This window comes from Dendrobates tinctorius, unplaced genomic scaffold (genome assembly GCF_039654945.1).
Source record: "Dendrobates tinctorius isolate UK_male_01 unplaced genomic scaffold, ASM3965494v1 ptg000098l, whole genome shotgun sequence".
NCBI classification, from domain to species: domain Eukaryota; kingdom Metazoa; phylum Chordata; class Amphibia; order Anura; family Dendrobatidae; genus Dendrobates; species Dendrobates tinctorius.
The window spans coordinates 9,671,762-9,690,208 of NW_027361766.1; the positions used below are offsets into that span (position 1 = coordinate 9,671,762).

The 18,447-nt window shown below is 44.5% G+C and overlaps 1 protein-coding gene across 2 annotated transcripts in view; it reads right to left on the reverse strand.

Annotated features, from left to right (window-relative positions):
* SIKE1 (suppressor of IKBKE 1) overlaps nucleotides 1-16,311 on the reverse strand; it is a 32,239-nt gene extending 15,928 nt beyond the window's left edge. Inside the window, exon 1 of one of the 2 annotated variants that reach the window (XM_073587091.1) lies at nucleotides 16,156-16,311. In XM_073587091.1, coding sequence (XP_073443192.1) covers nucleotides 16,156-16,300 — 145 coding nt within the window. In that variant the 5' untranslated portion in view covers nucleotides 16,301-16,311. Of the gene's footprint in view, nucleotides 1-16,020 lie in introns of both variants that reach the window. The other variant, XM_073587092.1, reaches the window with a different exon arrangement.
* Between the last annotated feature and the right edge of the window lie 2,136 nt (nucleotides 16,312-18,447).

The window sequence follows — 18,447 nt, forward strand, 5'->3', positions numbered from 1 at the left end:
CCGGCGAGAGAGAGAGAGATCTCTCTCTGTCACCCGGACACTTGTGAGAGATCTCTCTCGCCGGGCACTTGTGGGGTTAACACTCACAGTGTCTGGGTGAGAGAGAGAGATCTCTCTGTGGGGTTAACCCCACAAGTGCCCAGCAAGAGAGAGAGATTCTCTTGCCTGGACACTAATGTTAACCCCCCATGTCTCTCTCTCTCCACCCCCCTCCCCTCTCCTCCCCTCCCCTCCCCTCTCCTCCCCTCTCCTATCCTCTCCTCCCCTCACCTCCCTTTCAGCAGCTGTCTCATTGGCTGCCTCTGTCCTGCGGCTCCTTTAATAATGTCCGAGCCGTATCGTCTCGCCGCACACACATCCGGTGTCACGGCTGCAGGCCGGATCCGGCGGCCCGGCTTTTCGCCGCACGCCGCCGGACCCCACACACCGGATGTGTGAAAGTAGCCTTATGAAGGTAAAAGCTCACAGACAGGGAAAAAGGACTTAAAAATCCTGTAAATTTTTTTTTTAGCAAAAACACATCATGAAAAATAGCCTCACTAAACCTTGTCCAATGACTAATGCACTAGCAGGATGCAGCAGGCTCCCACAGATAAAGGCTGGAGCAGCGCAGGTGCCCACCACTGATGAGAACAGCCACCCCATCACTATAGCAGTGATGATGAAGGTGTCAGCTGCCTAGTGGAAAAAAGCACACAGATGGGGCTTGCTTAGGACATAAGTCACACAGGAAAGTTCGATGCTCAGTGTCTGGATGACAGCCTATTTACAACGCCTATAATGGAAAGAGGGCTGTTCAGCACTATATATGCATCACACAGAAAACAGCCATCAAAAAGGAGCCCAGCTGCATCCTGAAAAAATGATAAAAGGTGCAATAAAAAGATACAAAAATAATGCATATGATAAATGCATTAAATGAGGTTTTGTTTACCATTTTGGACAAAGCAGATAGGCTCGCAACCCAAACGTCAAGGGCCCCCATCGTCACTAGTTTAGTGATGGGGTGGCTGTTCTCATCAGTGGAGGGCACCTGTGCTGCTCCAGCCTTTATCTGTGGGAGCCTGCTGTGCTCTGCTAGTGCTTTGGTCATTTGACAAGGGTTGTTGAGGCTACTTTTCATCATGTGTTTTTGCTAAAAAATTTTTTATAGGGGTTTAAAGTCCTTTTGCCCTGTCTGTGAGCTTTGAATTGATGTTTAGTTAGGACTCGCAATAAAATGGGGACCCTTGACGTTTGGGTTGCGAGCTTATCTGAGGCAAGCCAGGGGGGTGAATACTTTTGCAAGCCACTGTATGTATATATAAATATAATATGCATACATGAGGAAGCCATACGGCGAAACGGCGCTGTTGGGGTAGCCAGGGGATATATACACAAGCGGCACTAGCATCTACATTCATGTAAGTCTTTTGACAGCTAAGATAATATCTGTGCAAATTTGGCCTCATATAATACTATCGTTAGTTTTGGATAATTTCATTAGGCACTGAGCGGATTACTTTACGTTATCCTGCAATATCTGTTTACTGGCATTCAGCACTTTTTATGCATTAGGCACATTCATTGCAACCAATAAACACATTGCTTATATTAACTTATATTTGCAGCTATATTCATGTAAGTCTTTTTGACATCTAAAATAATACTGTGCAAAATTGCCTTATAAAATATTATAGTTAGTTGGTTTAGGGATAACTTCATTATGCACTGAGCGAATTATTATATATAATCCTTCATTAACTATTTGTTTACTGGCACTTGGCACTTTTTATGTATTATGTACATTTTTATATATCATGCACTTTTTTTGCAGCTAAAAAAAAATGCATTGTTTATATTGGTATGAATTCATTGCCAGCTATCATGGATTTTTGGCATTAAGCACTTTATTATATACTATTTTTGTGTATATACTTTGCCTTTTGAGGGATAGCATTAACGTTGTTTCCCATCAATATGGTGTAATTATTTGACCCTGGCATGTTTACTGAAATTTCCTTGTCTCATTTTTTAAATTTTTGATCAATAAATGTGTTGATTTTACATTTTTGGCCTATGCCTTTCTTTTCCTGCATTATTTAATGGAGGATGTAGTGAAACATGTAACTATTTACAGGCTGAGTATGTGCTCCACCCCATCTAGTGGCCTAACTGGGGTACTACGCTTTCCCTACAACTATAACAGTAGTTATACATAGCATTAACAGAAATATACATTACACTTTTATCCCTTAAGGTAATACACAGAATAGTGTAGCAGTACCCATGTGACACACACATAATGGTAATACACATGAAAGTGTAGCAGTACCAGTAAAATATAAGAATGAGATGAAAGATAAAACAATAACATTTTCCATTCCCTTACACACTCAATATCTCATACAGATTTAGACGTAAACTAACGCTCCGCTCACCCTGCCTTCCGTTCATGCAGGCTCCGTTACAGATCCAATTCACTTTTAATGGGTCAATTAGCCCTGCCACCAGGGATATGTCCGTTCATCTTTCATTAACACATACCCTTTTGGTAAACATTTTAGCGCTCCAATATGTGGCAGAAATCAAGAATCCTAATAAACAAGCTAATGGTTACTAACAACCCCTACTTCTAATTTACATACAGATTGAAAGTGAGAGGGCTAATGTAAGACCATAACACCACTGCAAAGCCAGACTACACAATATTTGGAGATCTCCATAGTGTAGTTTGGTTAGTGCTGCCTCTTGCTTAACCCCTTTCCGACATATCGGGCGTACATTTACGCTGATGATGGACTTCCTCCCTTTGATGTGGGTTACGGCGGTGAGCCCACATCTTTCCCGGCACAGGTCTGCTATATTGAACAGCTGACATGTGCCCGAAACAGCTGACATGTGCCCAGAACAGCCTTGGGTGGAATCGCTATCCACCCGCGACTATTAACCCATTAAATACAGCTGTCAAACTCTAATAGCAGCATTTAACATTTGATTCTGGCAATCGCACCAGAAAGCCGCCCACCGGTGACCAGCGTCAAGTGATAGTGGGTCACCGATGGGACGGCATGACAACCAAAGTCTCCTGCGGACCTCTACGGATGTCAATGCCAGATTGCTACTAGCACCGCCTGGGGGTCGGTGCTCATCGCAAGTCAGTAAATCTACTACATAGAGGCGATCTGACCATTGCCTGTATGTAGCAGAGCCGATCGGGTTATGGCAGATTTTAGTCTCCCATGGCGACTAAATATTGAAGCATGCTAAAAGTAAAAGTTTTGAAAAATGTTAAAATATATAAAAGATCAAATCACCCGCCTTTTGACCCATTCAAAATAAAATAAAAAAATAAAATCAAAATATACATATATTTGGTATCGCTGACTTCAGAATCACCTGATCTATCAATATGAAAAAAGAATTAACCCAATCGCTAAATGGTGTAACAAGAAAAAAATTCAAAACGACAAATGTGTTTTTTTGTTTGCTGCAACACTGCATTAAAATGCAATAACAGGCGAACAAAAGATTGTATCTGCACCAAAATGGTATCCTTAAAAACGTCAGCTCAGCACACAAAAAAATAAGCCCTCAGCCAGCCGATATCATGAAAAATTGAGACGTTACGGGCAGAGGTCGCATTAACGCCTGTCAGGGCGTCTATGACGCACTGGCAGGCGAAAAAACGCCTTCAGATTAGTACGATACGTCCACGGGACGCATCGTTCTAACCTACAGTGGCAGCGAGTTGGACGGAGCTGGGGAAAGGGCAGTATCAGAGCTGCACTTGCACTCAGTGACAGGCCGTCTACATTGCAGCTGCACTTGCGCTCAGTCCTTCCCTCTCCTTCTTACCAGAAGTATCCCCGCCCCCATCACGGGCACCGGAAACACTCAGCGCCCCGAGTTATTGTGCGCGGGAGAGCGAAAGATGGTGGCGAAAATGTACCGGGTGGGCGGTGAGTGCCAGGTCCTCAGCCCTTGGGGACTGTGGGGAGGGCTGTGTGCTGCTCGTCCATGCTCCTGTCGGCTGTAAAGGAGTGCGGGCCGCGGTGACCGGCCACAGGCCTCCGTGCTGCCTGCTCCCCTCACTGTGCTTCCTGCCCGGCCTGCAGGGGGCGCACGAGGCATGTTGTGTCCCTGTACGACCCCCGGGGGTCTCCCTTCTAGCAGTGGGTGATGTTCTGGAATCTTCTATATGTGAATGGACTGATTTCTGTCCGGGGCATTTTATCTCTTTAACGCCCCCAGTTTCTGGTCCCGGTTCTGTTCCCGATTCATCTCCACAATATGGAAAAAATCAGCAAAATCCGCGTCTGCGGAATGTTCCTCCTTCCAAAGTTGCAAGCGGATTTAAATCCCTTTTATAAGGTGTCTTCAGAGGTCGCATTAACGCCACGGGACGCATTGTTCTAAGCTACAGTGGCAGTGAGTTGGACGGTGCTGGGGATGGGCAGTATCAGATGTTGCGGAGCGACTCACGTCATCGCGGCGCGCCCTCTGTGCTTGTCTCTCAGCGGGTGGTAGCGTGCAGCAGCGGCCGTACGGACACGTGACCCGCGCGACTGACGTCATCGCGGCGCGCGCTCTCTCTGTGCATCTCAGCGTGTGTAGCATCAATTTTAATTCATACAAATTGCGTACTCCTCCGTGGTGAAAAATACTCCTCAAAAATATTGGGAGGAGTATTTTTACTCCTCTGAAAAATATGTAGCGCGACCTCTGGTTACGGGTATCGGAAAATGGCGCAGTTTGTTTTTTTTTTTAAAACAAACTTTGGAATTTTTTTTATACCACTTAAGATAAAAAGGAACCTAGACATCTTTGGTGTCTATGAACTCGTAATGACCTGGAGAATCATAATGGCAGGTCAGTTATAGCATTTAGTGAGCATGGTGAAAAACTAAAATCCAAAAAACAACTCTGGGATTGCACTTTTTTTTTTGCAATTTCACCACACTTGGAATCGTTTTCCTGTTTTCGAATACACGGCATGGTAAAACCAATGGTGTCGTTCAAAAGTACAACTTGTCCTCGAAAAAAAACAAGCCCTCACATGCAGGGCTGTGGAGTCGGAGTCGTGGAGTTGGAGCTCATTTTGGTGGAGTCGGTATAAAATGGTCCGACTCCTAAAATATATAATAAATTGGGTACATTAATTCAATGCAGAATGTGCTGAATATTTTTTCACAGGAATTTGGGAAAGTTATGAAATGTCCTATAAATGACTGTTCTATTCCTGATCTAAGGCTACATTCACACACAGCGTTTTTCCTGCCTTTTTTGAGGATACGTTTTTCGACTGCAAAAGCAGATCAGCTTTTTAAAAAACCACATCACCTGAAAGGTTTTTGAGCTCATAGATAATGTTTTCAATAGCAAAAGCAGATTAGAAATCTGCTCTATCTATCCATTTATCCATATCTGTCTCCATATCTTATCTGTACCAAAAAGAATGAAAGCCGGGTAGCACAGAGACTAAAGCCCCCGTTACACACTGCGATATCGCTAGCAATATCGCTGTAAAGTCACCGATTTTGTGACGTAGCAGCGATATTGCTAGCGATATCGCTGCATGTGATACTTAACTCCGACCGGCTCCCCCGCTGGTTATCGCTGATCACGCGAGAAGCTGCTGGACCATTTCTTGGTCACTTCCTGCTGTGACGACGAGCAAAGCGTGGAGCCGGGCGGGAGGACGCAGGATCGCCGCGTCTGACAGGTAAGTAGCGATCCCCGTCCCCAGCGATGTCGCTGGTGAGTTCTGCCTGTGTGGCAGCTCACTAGCGATGTACCAGCGATTCTGACCGCGTCATATCGCTAGTCGGGGTCGCTGGTGCATCGCTAGGTGTAACGGTACCCTAACACTTTTTTTTTTTTACCACCAGTAAGGTACATCTCATAGCTGCCCAAAAGGACGCCCAGGACAGGCATTGCTCGTCCTTAGCAACACATCAGTTGATAGTTGGAATAAATAGACTGCATTCACCACATCTTCTTATGGTGCAGGCTTTATTTTCAAGTGTAGGGGTGTGCAGTATGAGGTTCTGCAGCAGCTGAGGTGTGCAGTATGAGGTTCTGCCCCCCCCAGGTTTGATCCTGGCTACACCCATGCTGTGAATGGTGAATGTAGCCTGAGGATCTAGGGTTTGTCTTTGCTGAGATAAGTCATAATGTGTATAATATATATATATATATATATATATATATATATATATATATATATATATATATATATATATATATATATATACACATACACACACACACACATACCGTACAGACCAAAAGTTTGGAAACACCTCATTCAAAGCGTTTTCTTTATTTTCATGACTATGAATATTGCAGATTCACTCTGAAGGCATCAAAACTATGAATTAACACATGTGGAATTATATAATTAACAAAAAAGTGTGAAACAACTGAAAATATGTCTTAGATTCTAAGTTCTTCAAAGTAGTCACCTTTTGCTTTGATTACTGCTTTGCACACTCTTGGCATTCTCTTGATGAGCTTCAAGAGGTAGTCACCAGCAGGGCTGTGGAGTCGGTAAGCAAAACCTGCGACTCCGACTCCTTAATTTCCCTTACACCAACTCCAACTCCCACATATATTGCTTATATTTAAGTGAAAAATGTATTGTAGTACAATGTGAACATCAGACATTTAATCATTTCTATGATACAATAATCAAGATATTTAGAACATAATATCTATTTATTGGAATGCAACTTTAGAACACAAAAAACTAATAAATTGCAAATATGTAATACACTGTATAATATCGATTACATACATACGGTACAGACCAAAGTTTGGACACACCTTCTCATTCAAAGAGTTTTCTTTATTTTCATGACTATGAAAATTGTAGATTCACTCTGAAGGCATGAAAACAATGAATTAACACATGTGGAATTATATAATTAACAAAAAAGTGTGAAACAACTGAAAATATGTCTTATATTCTAGGTTCTTCAAAGTAGCCACCTTTTGCTTTGATTACTGCTTTGCACACTCTTGGCATTCTCTTGATGAGCTTCAAGAGGTAGTCACTGGAAATGGTCTTCCAACAGTCTTGAAGGAGTTCTCAGAGATGCTCGATTGGGTTCAGGTCTGGTGACTGTGGAGGCCAAGTCATCTGGCCTAGCACCCCCTCACTCTCCTTCTTGGTCAAATAGTCCTTACACAGCCTGGAGGTGTGTTTGAGGTCATTGTCTTGTTGAAAAATAAAGGAATGGACATTAGACCAGTGGAAATCTGTGCTTTGGTCTGATGAGTCCAAATCTGAGATTTTTGGTTCCAACCACCATGTCTTTATGTGACGCAGAAAAGGTGAACGGATGGACTCTACATGCCTGGTTCCCACCGTGAAGCATAGAGGAGGTGTGATGGTGTGGGGGTGCTTTGCTGGTGACACTGTTGGGGATTTATTCAAAATTGAAGGCATACTGAAACAGCATGGCTACTACAGCATCTTGCAGTGGCATGCTATTCCATCCGGTTTGTGTTTAGTTGGACCATCATTTCATTTTTCATCCGAGTCACCAGCCTCAGAAATCACAGGTTAACAGCAGCTCAGATTAGAGACCAGGTCAATGCCACACAGAGTTCTAGCAGCAGACACATCTCTACAACAACTGTTAGGCTATGGGCCCACGTAGTGTTTTAAAACGCACACTAAAAACCGGACTCCTTCCCAGAAATCGCGCGTTTTTTTCAGCGCGATTTCACCGCGATTCTGTCGCGATTTTCTCAAGCACTTTCCAAGCGATTTGAAGCATCGCTTGGAAAGTGATTGACAGGTTGGTCACACTCATCAAACATAGTGTTTGACAAGTGTGAGCAGCTTTTTACTATTGAGGCCGCCTATGCGGCCTCAATAGTAAAAGATAAAATGTTAAAAATGATAAAAAAAATAAAAAATCGGGGTATATTTACCTTCCGACGTCCCGCGCTGCCATCCCGGGCCACAGCGTTCCCAGTAATGCCTTGCGAGACCTGTGATGACGTTGGTCTCGCGTTACTATAGCGATCTCGCGAGACTACGTCATCACAGGACTTTGCCGCAAGGCATTCTGGGAACGCTTAGGCCGCGAATGCAGCGCGGGACGTCGGAAGGTAAATATACCCCGATTTTTTATTCTTTTTACAGGGGTTTGGTACCCAGGGCCTGGAGGACAGTCTCCTCTCCTCCACACCATGAGTACCAACCGCACATGAGACGCTTAACTTCCCGCATGGTGGGCATAGCCACATGCGGGAAGTAAGCGATTCTCATGCATTCCTATGGGTGCGGAATCGCGGCAATTCTTTGCGATTCCGCACAAAAGAATGAGCATGCTGCGATTTTTTCCGCGATGCGTTTCCGTCGCGGAAAAAAGGGCAGCATTAGCACAGCATGTGCGGAATGCCATAGGAATGCATGGGGGGCGTTTTGTACACGATTTTTAAGCGTTTTCGCGCCGAAAATCGCGGCAAAAACGCTTAAAAATCGCATCGTGGGCACATAGCCTTAAGAGGAGACTTTGTGCAGCAGGCCTTCATGGTAAAATAGCTGCTAGGAAACCACTGCTAAGGAGAGGCAACAAGCAGAAGAGACTTCTTTGGGCTAAAGAACACAAGGAATGGACATTAGACCAGTGGAAATCTGTGCTTTGGTCTGATGAGTCCACATCTGAGATCTTTGGTTCCAACCACCGTGTCTTTGTGCGATGCAGAAAAGGTGAACAGATGGACTCTACATGCCTGGTTCCCAAAGTGAAGCATGGAGGAGGAGGTGTGATGGTGTGGGGGATTTATTCAAAATTGAAGGCATACTGAACCAGCATGGCTACCACAGTATCTTGCAGCGTCATCCTATTCCATCGGGTTTGCGTTTAGTTGGACCATCATTTATTTTTCAACAGGACAATGACCCCAAACACACCTCCAGGCTGTGTAAGGGCTATTTGACCAAGAAGGAGAGTGATGGGGTGCTACACCAGATGACCTGGCCTCCACAGTCACCAGACCTGAACCCAATCGAGATGGTTTGGGGTGAGCTGGACCGCAGAGTGAAGGCAAAAGGGCCAACAAGCGCTAAGCATCTCTGGGAACTCCTTCAAGACTGTTGGAAGACCATTTCCAGTGACTACCTCTTGAAGCTCATCAAGAGAATGCCAAGAGTGCGCAAAGCAGTAATCAAAGCAAAAGGTGGCTACTTTCAAGAACAGCAGAAAAAGATGAAAAAATATATTCAGCTACCGTACATCAGTGTCCATATAGTCCATAAATGGTCTGATGCCAGGAGATGTCCAGTGCGGTTCAACTGCCGCTATAAATCCAATTCCAAAGAAAAAAAAAAAAAAAAAAAAGAGGGGGTCTCCAGCACCAAAATTAGTGAAAAAAGATAAAACTCACATTTATTAGGAAGGTTTTAAAATCATATTAATAAGCCACCATGACAGGCAAGGCTACCTTACGCGTTTCAGACAGATATTACATGCATGTCCTTAGTCATAGGTCCTTTAAAACCTTCCTAATAAATGTGAGTTTTATCTTTTTTCACTAATTTTGGTACTGGAGACCCCCTCTTTTTTACTTTCAAGAACCTAGACTATATGACATATTCTCAGCTGTTTCACACTTTTTTGTTAATTATATAATTCCACATGTGTTAATTCATTGTTTTGATGCCTTCAGAGTGAATCTACAATATTCATAGTCATGAAAATAAAGAAAACGCTTTGAATGAGAAGGTGTGTCCAAACTTTTGGTCTGTACTGTATATATGTAATCGATATTACATAGTGTATTACATATTTACAATTTATTACAGTTTTTTGTGTTCTAAAGTTGTATTCCAATAAATAGATATTATGTTCTACCTAAATATCTTGATTATTGTATCATAAAAATGATTCAATGTCTGATGTTCACATTGTACTACAATACATTTTTCACTTAAATATAAGCAATATATGTGGGAGTCGGCGTAAGGGAAATTGAGGAGTCGGAGTCGCAGGTTTGGCTTACCGACTGCACAGCCCTGCTCACATTGCCATATTGACGGAAAACTAAAAAAAAGTTATGGCTCTGGAAAGAAGAGGAGCAAAAAATGAAAATGCAAAACCAAAAATAGCTCTGTCCATTAAGGGGTTAATGGTGTTGCAGAATCTGTGGCCTACTATATTGACAGACCATATGGCACTTAAGATTGCACACAGGTGGACTTCTTTTAACTAAGCACGTGACTTATGAATGTAATTACTTGCACTAGAATTTTTTTGTGGCTTTATTGCAAAAACGGTGAATACATATGCACAGGCCAATTTTTAGCTATTTGATTCCATAAATTTAAGGCTATATTTTTCTCACTTCACCAACTTAGACCATTTAGTGCTGATGCATCTCACACTGATCGGAACACAAAAATATTTCAAACACAGGTTGTAATGTAACTTAATAGGTAAAACCCCCAAGGGGGTGAATACTTTCACAAGCCAATGTACCTGCCCCAATACACTCTTCGGCAAATTCACAGCTGTAATTAAATTACGCTGCTCCGAGTTTCCAACCGAGGTCCCCCAATTCCGGCATCAATGCTGTGATTACACTGCATCTTCCGTTGCTATTAACCCTGTCCTGGTAATGGACATCAGCAGTACACCCCAGTTCTGACTTTTTTTTTTTTTTTTTATCGTGGTGAATGAGAACTCAGACCCAGCAAAAAGTGCAGGTAACTGGGCAGAGAGAGGAAGGCGGAGAATGACAGCATATGTAATAATGCCTATGTGCCACACTACAGCATCCTGGGGATGTTAAAAAGTTCCTCTGAGCAACAAGCTATCATGGTCTTCCTCCTCATTTCTTGAGTATATGCAAGTTGGGGTCTGCCTCAAATCCAACTGGCAGTCCAGCATCTGGAACTCTATGTGCCTTCATAGTCCCTATATGTGAGCATTTCCGCCTTCTTTCCCTCCTTTGCGCTTACACCATGCACCCTCTTACAGTCTTAGATACCTGGCTTACTCCTCACACTTGGTGCTTCCTCCCCTGGGAGCCCGAGCACTCTTTATATAGGATTCTTGTTTCTAACACTTTGTTAGAGTCAGTAGCATTGGTAACACAGGCGGCATTTATTGGATGCGCCACTTCATAAGGATCAGTGGGATTGGTAATGGAGATGATGTCCATTCAAATGCAGGAATAGTCGCTGCTCCTTTACCCCACAGCTGCCTGGTCTCCATGGTCCCATCACTCATGTATTGGCCTTTTTCTCGTTTTTGTATGACTGTTTCCATACAGGATACAGATGCCATCAGTACAGTCCATGTTTAACATCACAAAGTATAGGAGAAGCTTTGTGAGTTAATGCAAGGGTGGACATACCGCCAGTGCAACTGCACCGGGGCCCGGAGTTGGAGGGGGTACCAGCAGGCAGAGGCGGACTGTCCAAAGCAGTAGACCATGCAGACGCAAAAGGGCCACTCACTCAAGATTACAGGCAGGAGTGAGAGGGGCGCGGTGTCACGCAGCATTTTGCTCCTCTCACTCCCTCCTGTAATCACGTGACTACCCAGAGCCGGGGAGAGAGTGGCGCACAGAATGCAGCAGTTCACAAAGTGGGCGTATCATACAAGGAGAGACGCTGGCCAATGAATGTTTTCCCCACCAGACTGATGAGAGCGATCACTGGCTGCCGTCTGTCCTCCTGCATGGCGCGCCCAATGGTGAGCACTCATCTGTAGTCAGGGGGCCTGGGCCGCACACTACACTGGGACAATAGCGGAGGAAGAGGAGGACTTAAGGGGGTTTTACACATAGCGATATGGCTAGCAATATCGCTAAAGCGTCACCGATTTTGTGACGCAGCAGCGATATTGCTAGCGATATCGCTATGTGTGATACTTACCTCTGACGGGCTCCCCCGCTGTCTGTCGCTGATTGCGCGAGATCGGCCGGGTCCATTTCTCGTCGAGCGCTTCCTGCTGGCGCCGACGAGAGACGTGTGGACGCGGGCGGAGGACGTCAGCATCGCTGTGTGTGAAAGGTAACGACCGCTGCTGCATCGCTGTGAGATCTGCCTGTTTGGCAGCTCACTAGCGACCATTTAGTGATGCACCAGCGATTCTGACCGGGTCGTATCGCTGGTGCATCGCTAAATGTAAAGGGGCCTTTACAGTGTGTATTCTGCTCCCTCCCCTGTTCTATTCCCAGCAGCATCTGACAGAGAAAAGGTCGGGGGAGGAGGCTCGCTGCATGGGACAGAACGGCAGCAGCAGGGAGCCAACATCCTCTCTGCTCTGTGTCCCCCACAGTAGGTTCTGCAGCCTTCTCTAGCTGATCTCTGAACACCGGACATGATAGATTAGTATGTATGTGTTTGGATATGTACATGTGTGTATCTACGTGTGTGTGTATGTATGTATGCATGTACGGGACATGTGTTTATGTACAGGATGTGTATCTACGGTATGTGTATACTATGCGTGTATGTATGTACGGTATGTGTGTGATCCATCAGATCGTGGATAACTTGCTGATCACTGGGGATTCGACCACTGGACCCCCCCCAGAGATTCCGAGAACATGGGTCTGCAGTCTCGTCCTGGATGGAGCAGAGTTGTGCATACGGCCTCTGCTCTCTTCATTATCTATAGAGCTGCTGAGTGCTGCTCTCTGTTATTTCCATCAGTTCCATAGACAACGAATAGAGCAGATACCAGATAATACAGGCATATAATGTAATATCATATATACATGGTCGGGCTCTGCCGGTTCCAGCAGTTATCACATAACCACGAGGATGCGCTCTGCACACTTGCCATCATGTGCCACCTAGAGTGTCAGCCATTTCCGCAGTGTTCTAATCACTGACAGCCGACACTAGTTGTCACCTGACTGCGCTGGAACCAGCAGAACCGATTTCTAATGGCGATATATATATATATATATATATACATACATACATACACACACACACATATACAGGTGCATCTCACAAAATTAGAATATCATCAAAAATGGAATTTATTTCAGTTCTTCAATACAAAAAGTGAAAGTGACTTTAGGGTTTTCATTAGCTATTATCCAAAATCATCAACATTAACAGAAATAAACACTTGATATAGATCACTCTGTCTGTAATGACTCTATAAAATACATGAGATTCACTTTATTTTATTGAAGAACTGAAATAAATTAACTTTTTGATATTCCAATTTTGTGAGATGCACACACATATATATATCTCAGTAATATTATGGGCAATGTGGCCTGTTGCCACAAATGAGGCTCCGAGGGTCCCACTGCCATATTGCTCTATCATAAGCAGCATGATGCCGGGCAGGGAGGGGGGACAAGACGCATTTCTTGCACAGGGGCCCCAAGCTGTCAGTGTCCGCCCCTGATTTAATGCCTTCTTTAACCGTACCGGATAAACACTGATGGTGCCCGTACTGGTTTCTCACGTACGAGTTTAACCAGCGATGTGTGACGGAGGTCTAAGATGTCTAGAACACACCAAGGTTGCATTTAGAGAAGCTCCGGGCACCATCAATAGTATACACAGCGCTCCCCCTGGGAGACCCCAATAAAGATCCCCTGTGTGGGGCGGTCCAGCTTTCTCTACACTGTTACGGCTAAACATCATTTTTGCCATTTGGTTTCCTCCTCAGTTTTGCACCGTTCGGCTGCTGCAGACGCTTACTTTCCCGGCACTGTCAATCTTAATGTGGTTTTTGGTCATAAATGAGCAATGAGGAGCTCAGAAAAAGAAAAGAGCTGGAAACTCTCCCACCGGACTGCCACAATGAGCTCACTGACAGATTCCCAGTTAACCCATTCCACAGCCAGCAATAGACAATGCAGAGGCCATTGAAGGCAAAAGGTGCAACTCTTCAATGACACCCACCTGTAACAAGCATTCTTAGCCCCTTATACATGAATGTAAGTACAACCAATGTCTTTAAAAGCTGGACAACCCCTTTCTGCCATCAGACGTACTATCCCGTCCATGGGACCCGGGCCCCTATGCCCATGGACAGGATAGTACGTCATAGCGATCAGCGGCGCTCACGTGGTGAGCGTCGCTGATCGCGGCCGGGTGTCAGGTGATTATCACAGCTGACACCCGGCACTACGTGTCAGGGGCGGTCACGGACTACCCCCGACACGTTAACCCCTGGCACACTGCGATCAAACTCGATCGCAGTGTACCGGGGGTTTAGGGAAGCATCGGCAGGGAGGGGACTCCCTCCATGCTTCCCTGAGACCCCCCCCCCCCGCAGCAGCGCAATGTGCAGCGCTGCTGCGGGGGCCTCCTTCCCTGCAGGTCACCGGATCCAAAATGGCAGCGGGGACCTTCGGGGCCCTGCAGGGAGGCGGCTTCCTCATGCCTGCAAAGGACATTGTAATAAAGTTTAAAAAAAAAGTGTAAAAATAATTTATAAAAAAAAAAAAAAAAAAAAATCGCCAAATTAAAAAAAAAAAAATTCCCTAATAAATTCATTTTTTGGAAATAAAAAAAACACAGAACAATAAAAGTAAACATACTTGGTATCACCGCGTCCATAACGACCCTCCCTATAAAACTGTCCCATTAGTTAACCCCTTTAGCGAACCCCTTAAAAAATAAAAAACAAAGCAAAAAATAATGATTTATTATCATACCGCCGAACAAAAATTGCTCACCACACATCTAGAAAAGTTCCTTGGGGGTCTAGTTTCCAAAATGGTGTCATTTATGGGGGGGTTTCCACTGTTTTGGTACATCAGGGGCTTTCCAAACGCAGCATGGCATCCAATCCCAATTCCAGCCAAAAAAGTCAAATGGCGCTGTTTCCCTTCCGAGATCTGCCATGCGCCCAAATAGTGGTTTACCCCCACATGTGGGTATCAGCGTACTCAGGACAAATTGCACAATAACTTTTAGGGTCCTGTTACCCTTGGGAAAATAAAAATTGGGGGGTGAAAAGATCATTTTTGTGGAAAAAATATGATTTTTTAATTGTACCGCTGTACGTTATAAACTTCTGTGAAGCCCTTGTGGGTTCAAAGTTCTCACCACATACCTAGATAAGTTCCTTAGGGGGTCTACTTTCCAAAATGGGGTCACTTGTAGGGGGTTTCCACTGTTTAGGTACATCAGGGGCTCTCCAAACGTGACATGGCATCAGATCTGAATTCCAGCCAATTCTGCATTGAAAAAGTCAAACGGCGCTCCTTCCATTCTGAGCTCTGCCATGCGCCGGAACAGTGGTTCCCCCCCACATATCAGGTATCAACGTACTCAGGACAAATTGCACAATAACTTTTGCAGTCCAATTTCTCCTGTTACCCTTGGTAAAATAAAAAAAATTGAACCTGAAGTATTTTTTTTGTGAAAAAAAGTTAGATGTTCATTTTTTTTTTTAAATATTAAAAAAATTCCTGTGACGCACCTAAAGGGTTAATAAACTTCTTGAATGTGGTTTTGAGCACCTTGAGGGGTGCAGTTTTTAGAATGGTGTCACTTTTGGGCATTTTCTATCATATAGACCCCGCAAAGTGGCTTCAAATGTGATGTGGTCCTAAAAATAAAATGGTGTTGTAAAAATGAGAAATCGCTGGTCAACTTTTAACCCTTATAACTTCCTAACAAAAAAAATTTTGGTTCCAAAATTGTGCTGATGTAAAGTAAACATGTGGGAAATGTTACTTATCAAGTTTTTTGTGTGCCATATCTCTGTGATTAAAGGGCATAAAAATTCAAAGTTGGAAAAATGGCGAAATTTTCAAAATTTTCACCAAATTTCCGTTTTTTCCATAAATAAACACAAGTTATATGAATTAAATTTTACCACTACCATGAAGTACAATATGTCACGAGAAAACAATGTCAGAATCACCGGGATCCATGGAAGCGTTCCAGAGTTATTACCTCATAAAGGGACAGTGGTCAGTATTGGCCCGGGAGTTAAGGTGCAAACCACCCTTGGGGGTTAAGGGGTTAAGGCAGTAGAGCCAGCTAGTGTGCAGTCGGCAGCCTCCAACCAGTGCTCCTCCTGAGCCCACCTGCAGGCAGAGCTGTGATGGCTGCACAGGACGATCAACAGACACAGCGGTCCGGCATCACCGCTCCCTGAGCCGGAGGACAGGACACCGGTCACACAGCGCGCTGCCCCGCTCCTGCCAGTCACCGACACTCACCTGCCAAACCTGCCCGGCCGGCGCTCCACTGTCCCAGCAACTTCCGCCTCCACTCACCGGAAGTTACAAGCATGCGCTCTGATTGGTGGCATCTTTGTGACGTCATTGACATGGCTACGATTACGTTATGTATTCGGGCGGCCATGTCTTGTCCTGGCAACTTCCAGTTTATTCACCATGACGTTATTCTCTGGAGGTTTATATCACGGTGGAGCTGGCGGTGATGTGAGAACCATGTCTGCGGCGCTACAGTCGTTTCGTGCTATGATCGTGATAATATTGTTGTATGCTGTGCCCTCTAGTGGACAATTAGGGGAATGCAGCGCCTCCTGCACTAATTGTATCACATGCACACACTTTACAGGGAAGACGAGACCGTTCAGTAAGGGGAAGTTCACACACGGCTTTTTTTGCTGCTTTTTTCTTTCTGCAGCAAAACCTGATCTTATCAGGAAAGAAGCTGCGTCAAAAACGCAGGTTTAGGTGCGTTTTTTGTCTCTTTGTCCATGCTAATGTCTATGACTCTTCTGCAGAAAAAGTCCTGTGTAAACTTATCCTTAGGGTTCATACCCAGATGCAAGAAAAAAAACCAGTCCGATTTCCGGACTGAAAAAACGGATGAGTGTCATGCAAGTACAATGTGAGTTTTCTCACATAGCATCCATATGCAATGCGGTTTTTCTCTGCAACTATTTTTCCGCAGTTATTTACAGTGTTCTATGACACAGAATGGTAATGTATCCGTAAAAAACAGATGGAAAACGGATTGTCCGCTTTTGGTCCTTTTTTTATCGCACCCATTGACTTGCATTGGCGAGTCTCATCCAAAAATCGCAGCAAATCGCAGCATGCTGAGATTGATTTCAGCTGAGAAAAAAATCGTAAATGAGATGTCACCTATTGAATAACATTGGTCCGAGTGCAATGCGATTTTTTGTTGGATTGCACTCGTCCGTATTTCTCTCCAGTGAGTGTGAGCCCTTAGGCTACTTTCACACATCAGGTTTTCGGCGTCAGGCGCGATCCGGCGTCGTGCCGGAACGCCGGATCCGGCAAATGTTTCGGAAAACCGGATGTGACGGATCCGGTTTTCTGCCGGATCCGTCTTTTTCTTGACAGACAAAACCGGATCCGTCTCATCCGGTTCATCCGTTTTTCTATCCGTTTTTCGACGGATTACGCCGGATCCGGTTTTTAAAATTGACCCTTGTGGCCTTCCGAACGGGATTGGCTACTGGAAAACTATATATAGCGTGTTCCTACAGCCCTTCTTTGACAGGTTGTAGAGGAGAAAGTGCAGGTTGGAGAGAAGAGCAAGTTACTGGCGAAGATGGATGTTGTCATTGGAAATATTTTGAAGAATTTGGCGGATTTTACAGCGGAGGCGAATCGTTTGAGGGTGATTGTTCTGGAGAAGGAGAGAGCGAGACAGCAGCGCATCAGGCATCGTAGACGACGTTTGTGGATCCACCCCATCACAGCCAAGAGAATGACGTGTGGGGTCTATTCTACACTCTGCATGGACCTTCGACGAAACCCGGATAAATTTTTTGGATATGTTAGGATGAAAATGGAGAATTTTGATTACTTGGTGGAGCGCATTGCACACCTCATAAGAAAAGCAGACACCTATTGCCGCTTCTCTGTTTCACCCGCAGAGCGTCTGATGGTGACTTTAAGGTAAGCCACATTTATTGGATATGATCGCATCAGAGCACACTTTCACTGCAATCTTGTTGGTGGTAGTTTGTATCTACAAGTGTTATAGCTGAGTTTTGGTATGTAATGCTGTGATTTAAAACTAATTTATTGTTTTTTAATTCCCCACAGATTTCTTGCAACTGGAGAATCCCTTTCGTCACTGCATTTCCAGTACAGACTCGGGATTTCCACCATATCTGGAATAGTGAAGTACACATGCCGTGCACTGTGGGACTCCTTAGCTGAAGAGTTTTTACCAGAGCCCACAACAGAGAGGTGGATTGAAATTGCTGACAAGTTTCAACAGATATGTCAGTTTCCAAACTGCTTGGGCGCTGTGGACGGGAAACATATCCGCATTGTAAAGCCAGCTGGATCGGGATCGGAATATTTCAATTACAAGAAATATTTTTCAATTGTCCTCATGGCCATCGCTGACGCGGAATACAAATTTATTGCTGTTGATATTGGGGCCTATGGCCGCTCCAATGACTCTCAAGTTTTCAAACTGTCTGCCATGGGGCATAAACTGTATGGAAACACCTTCCAGTTCCCACCACCTAGACCGCTGCCGCAAACATCTGGTCCACC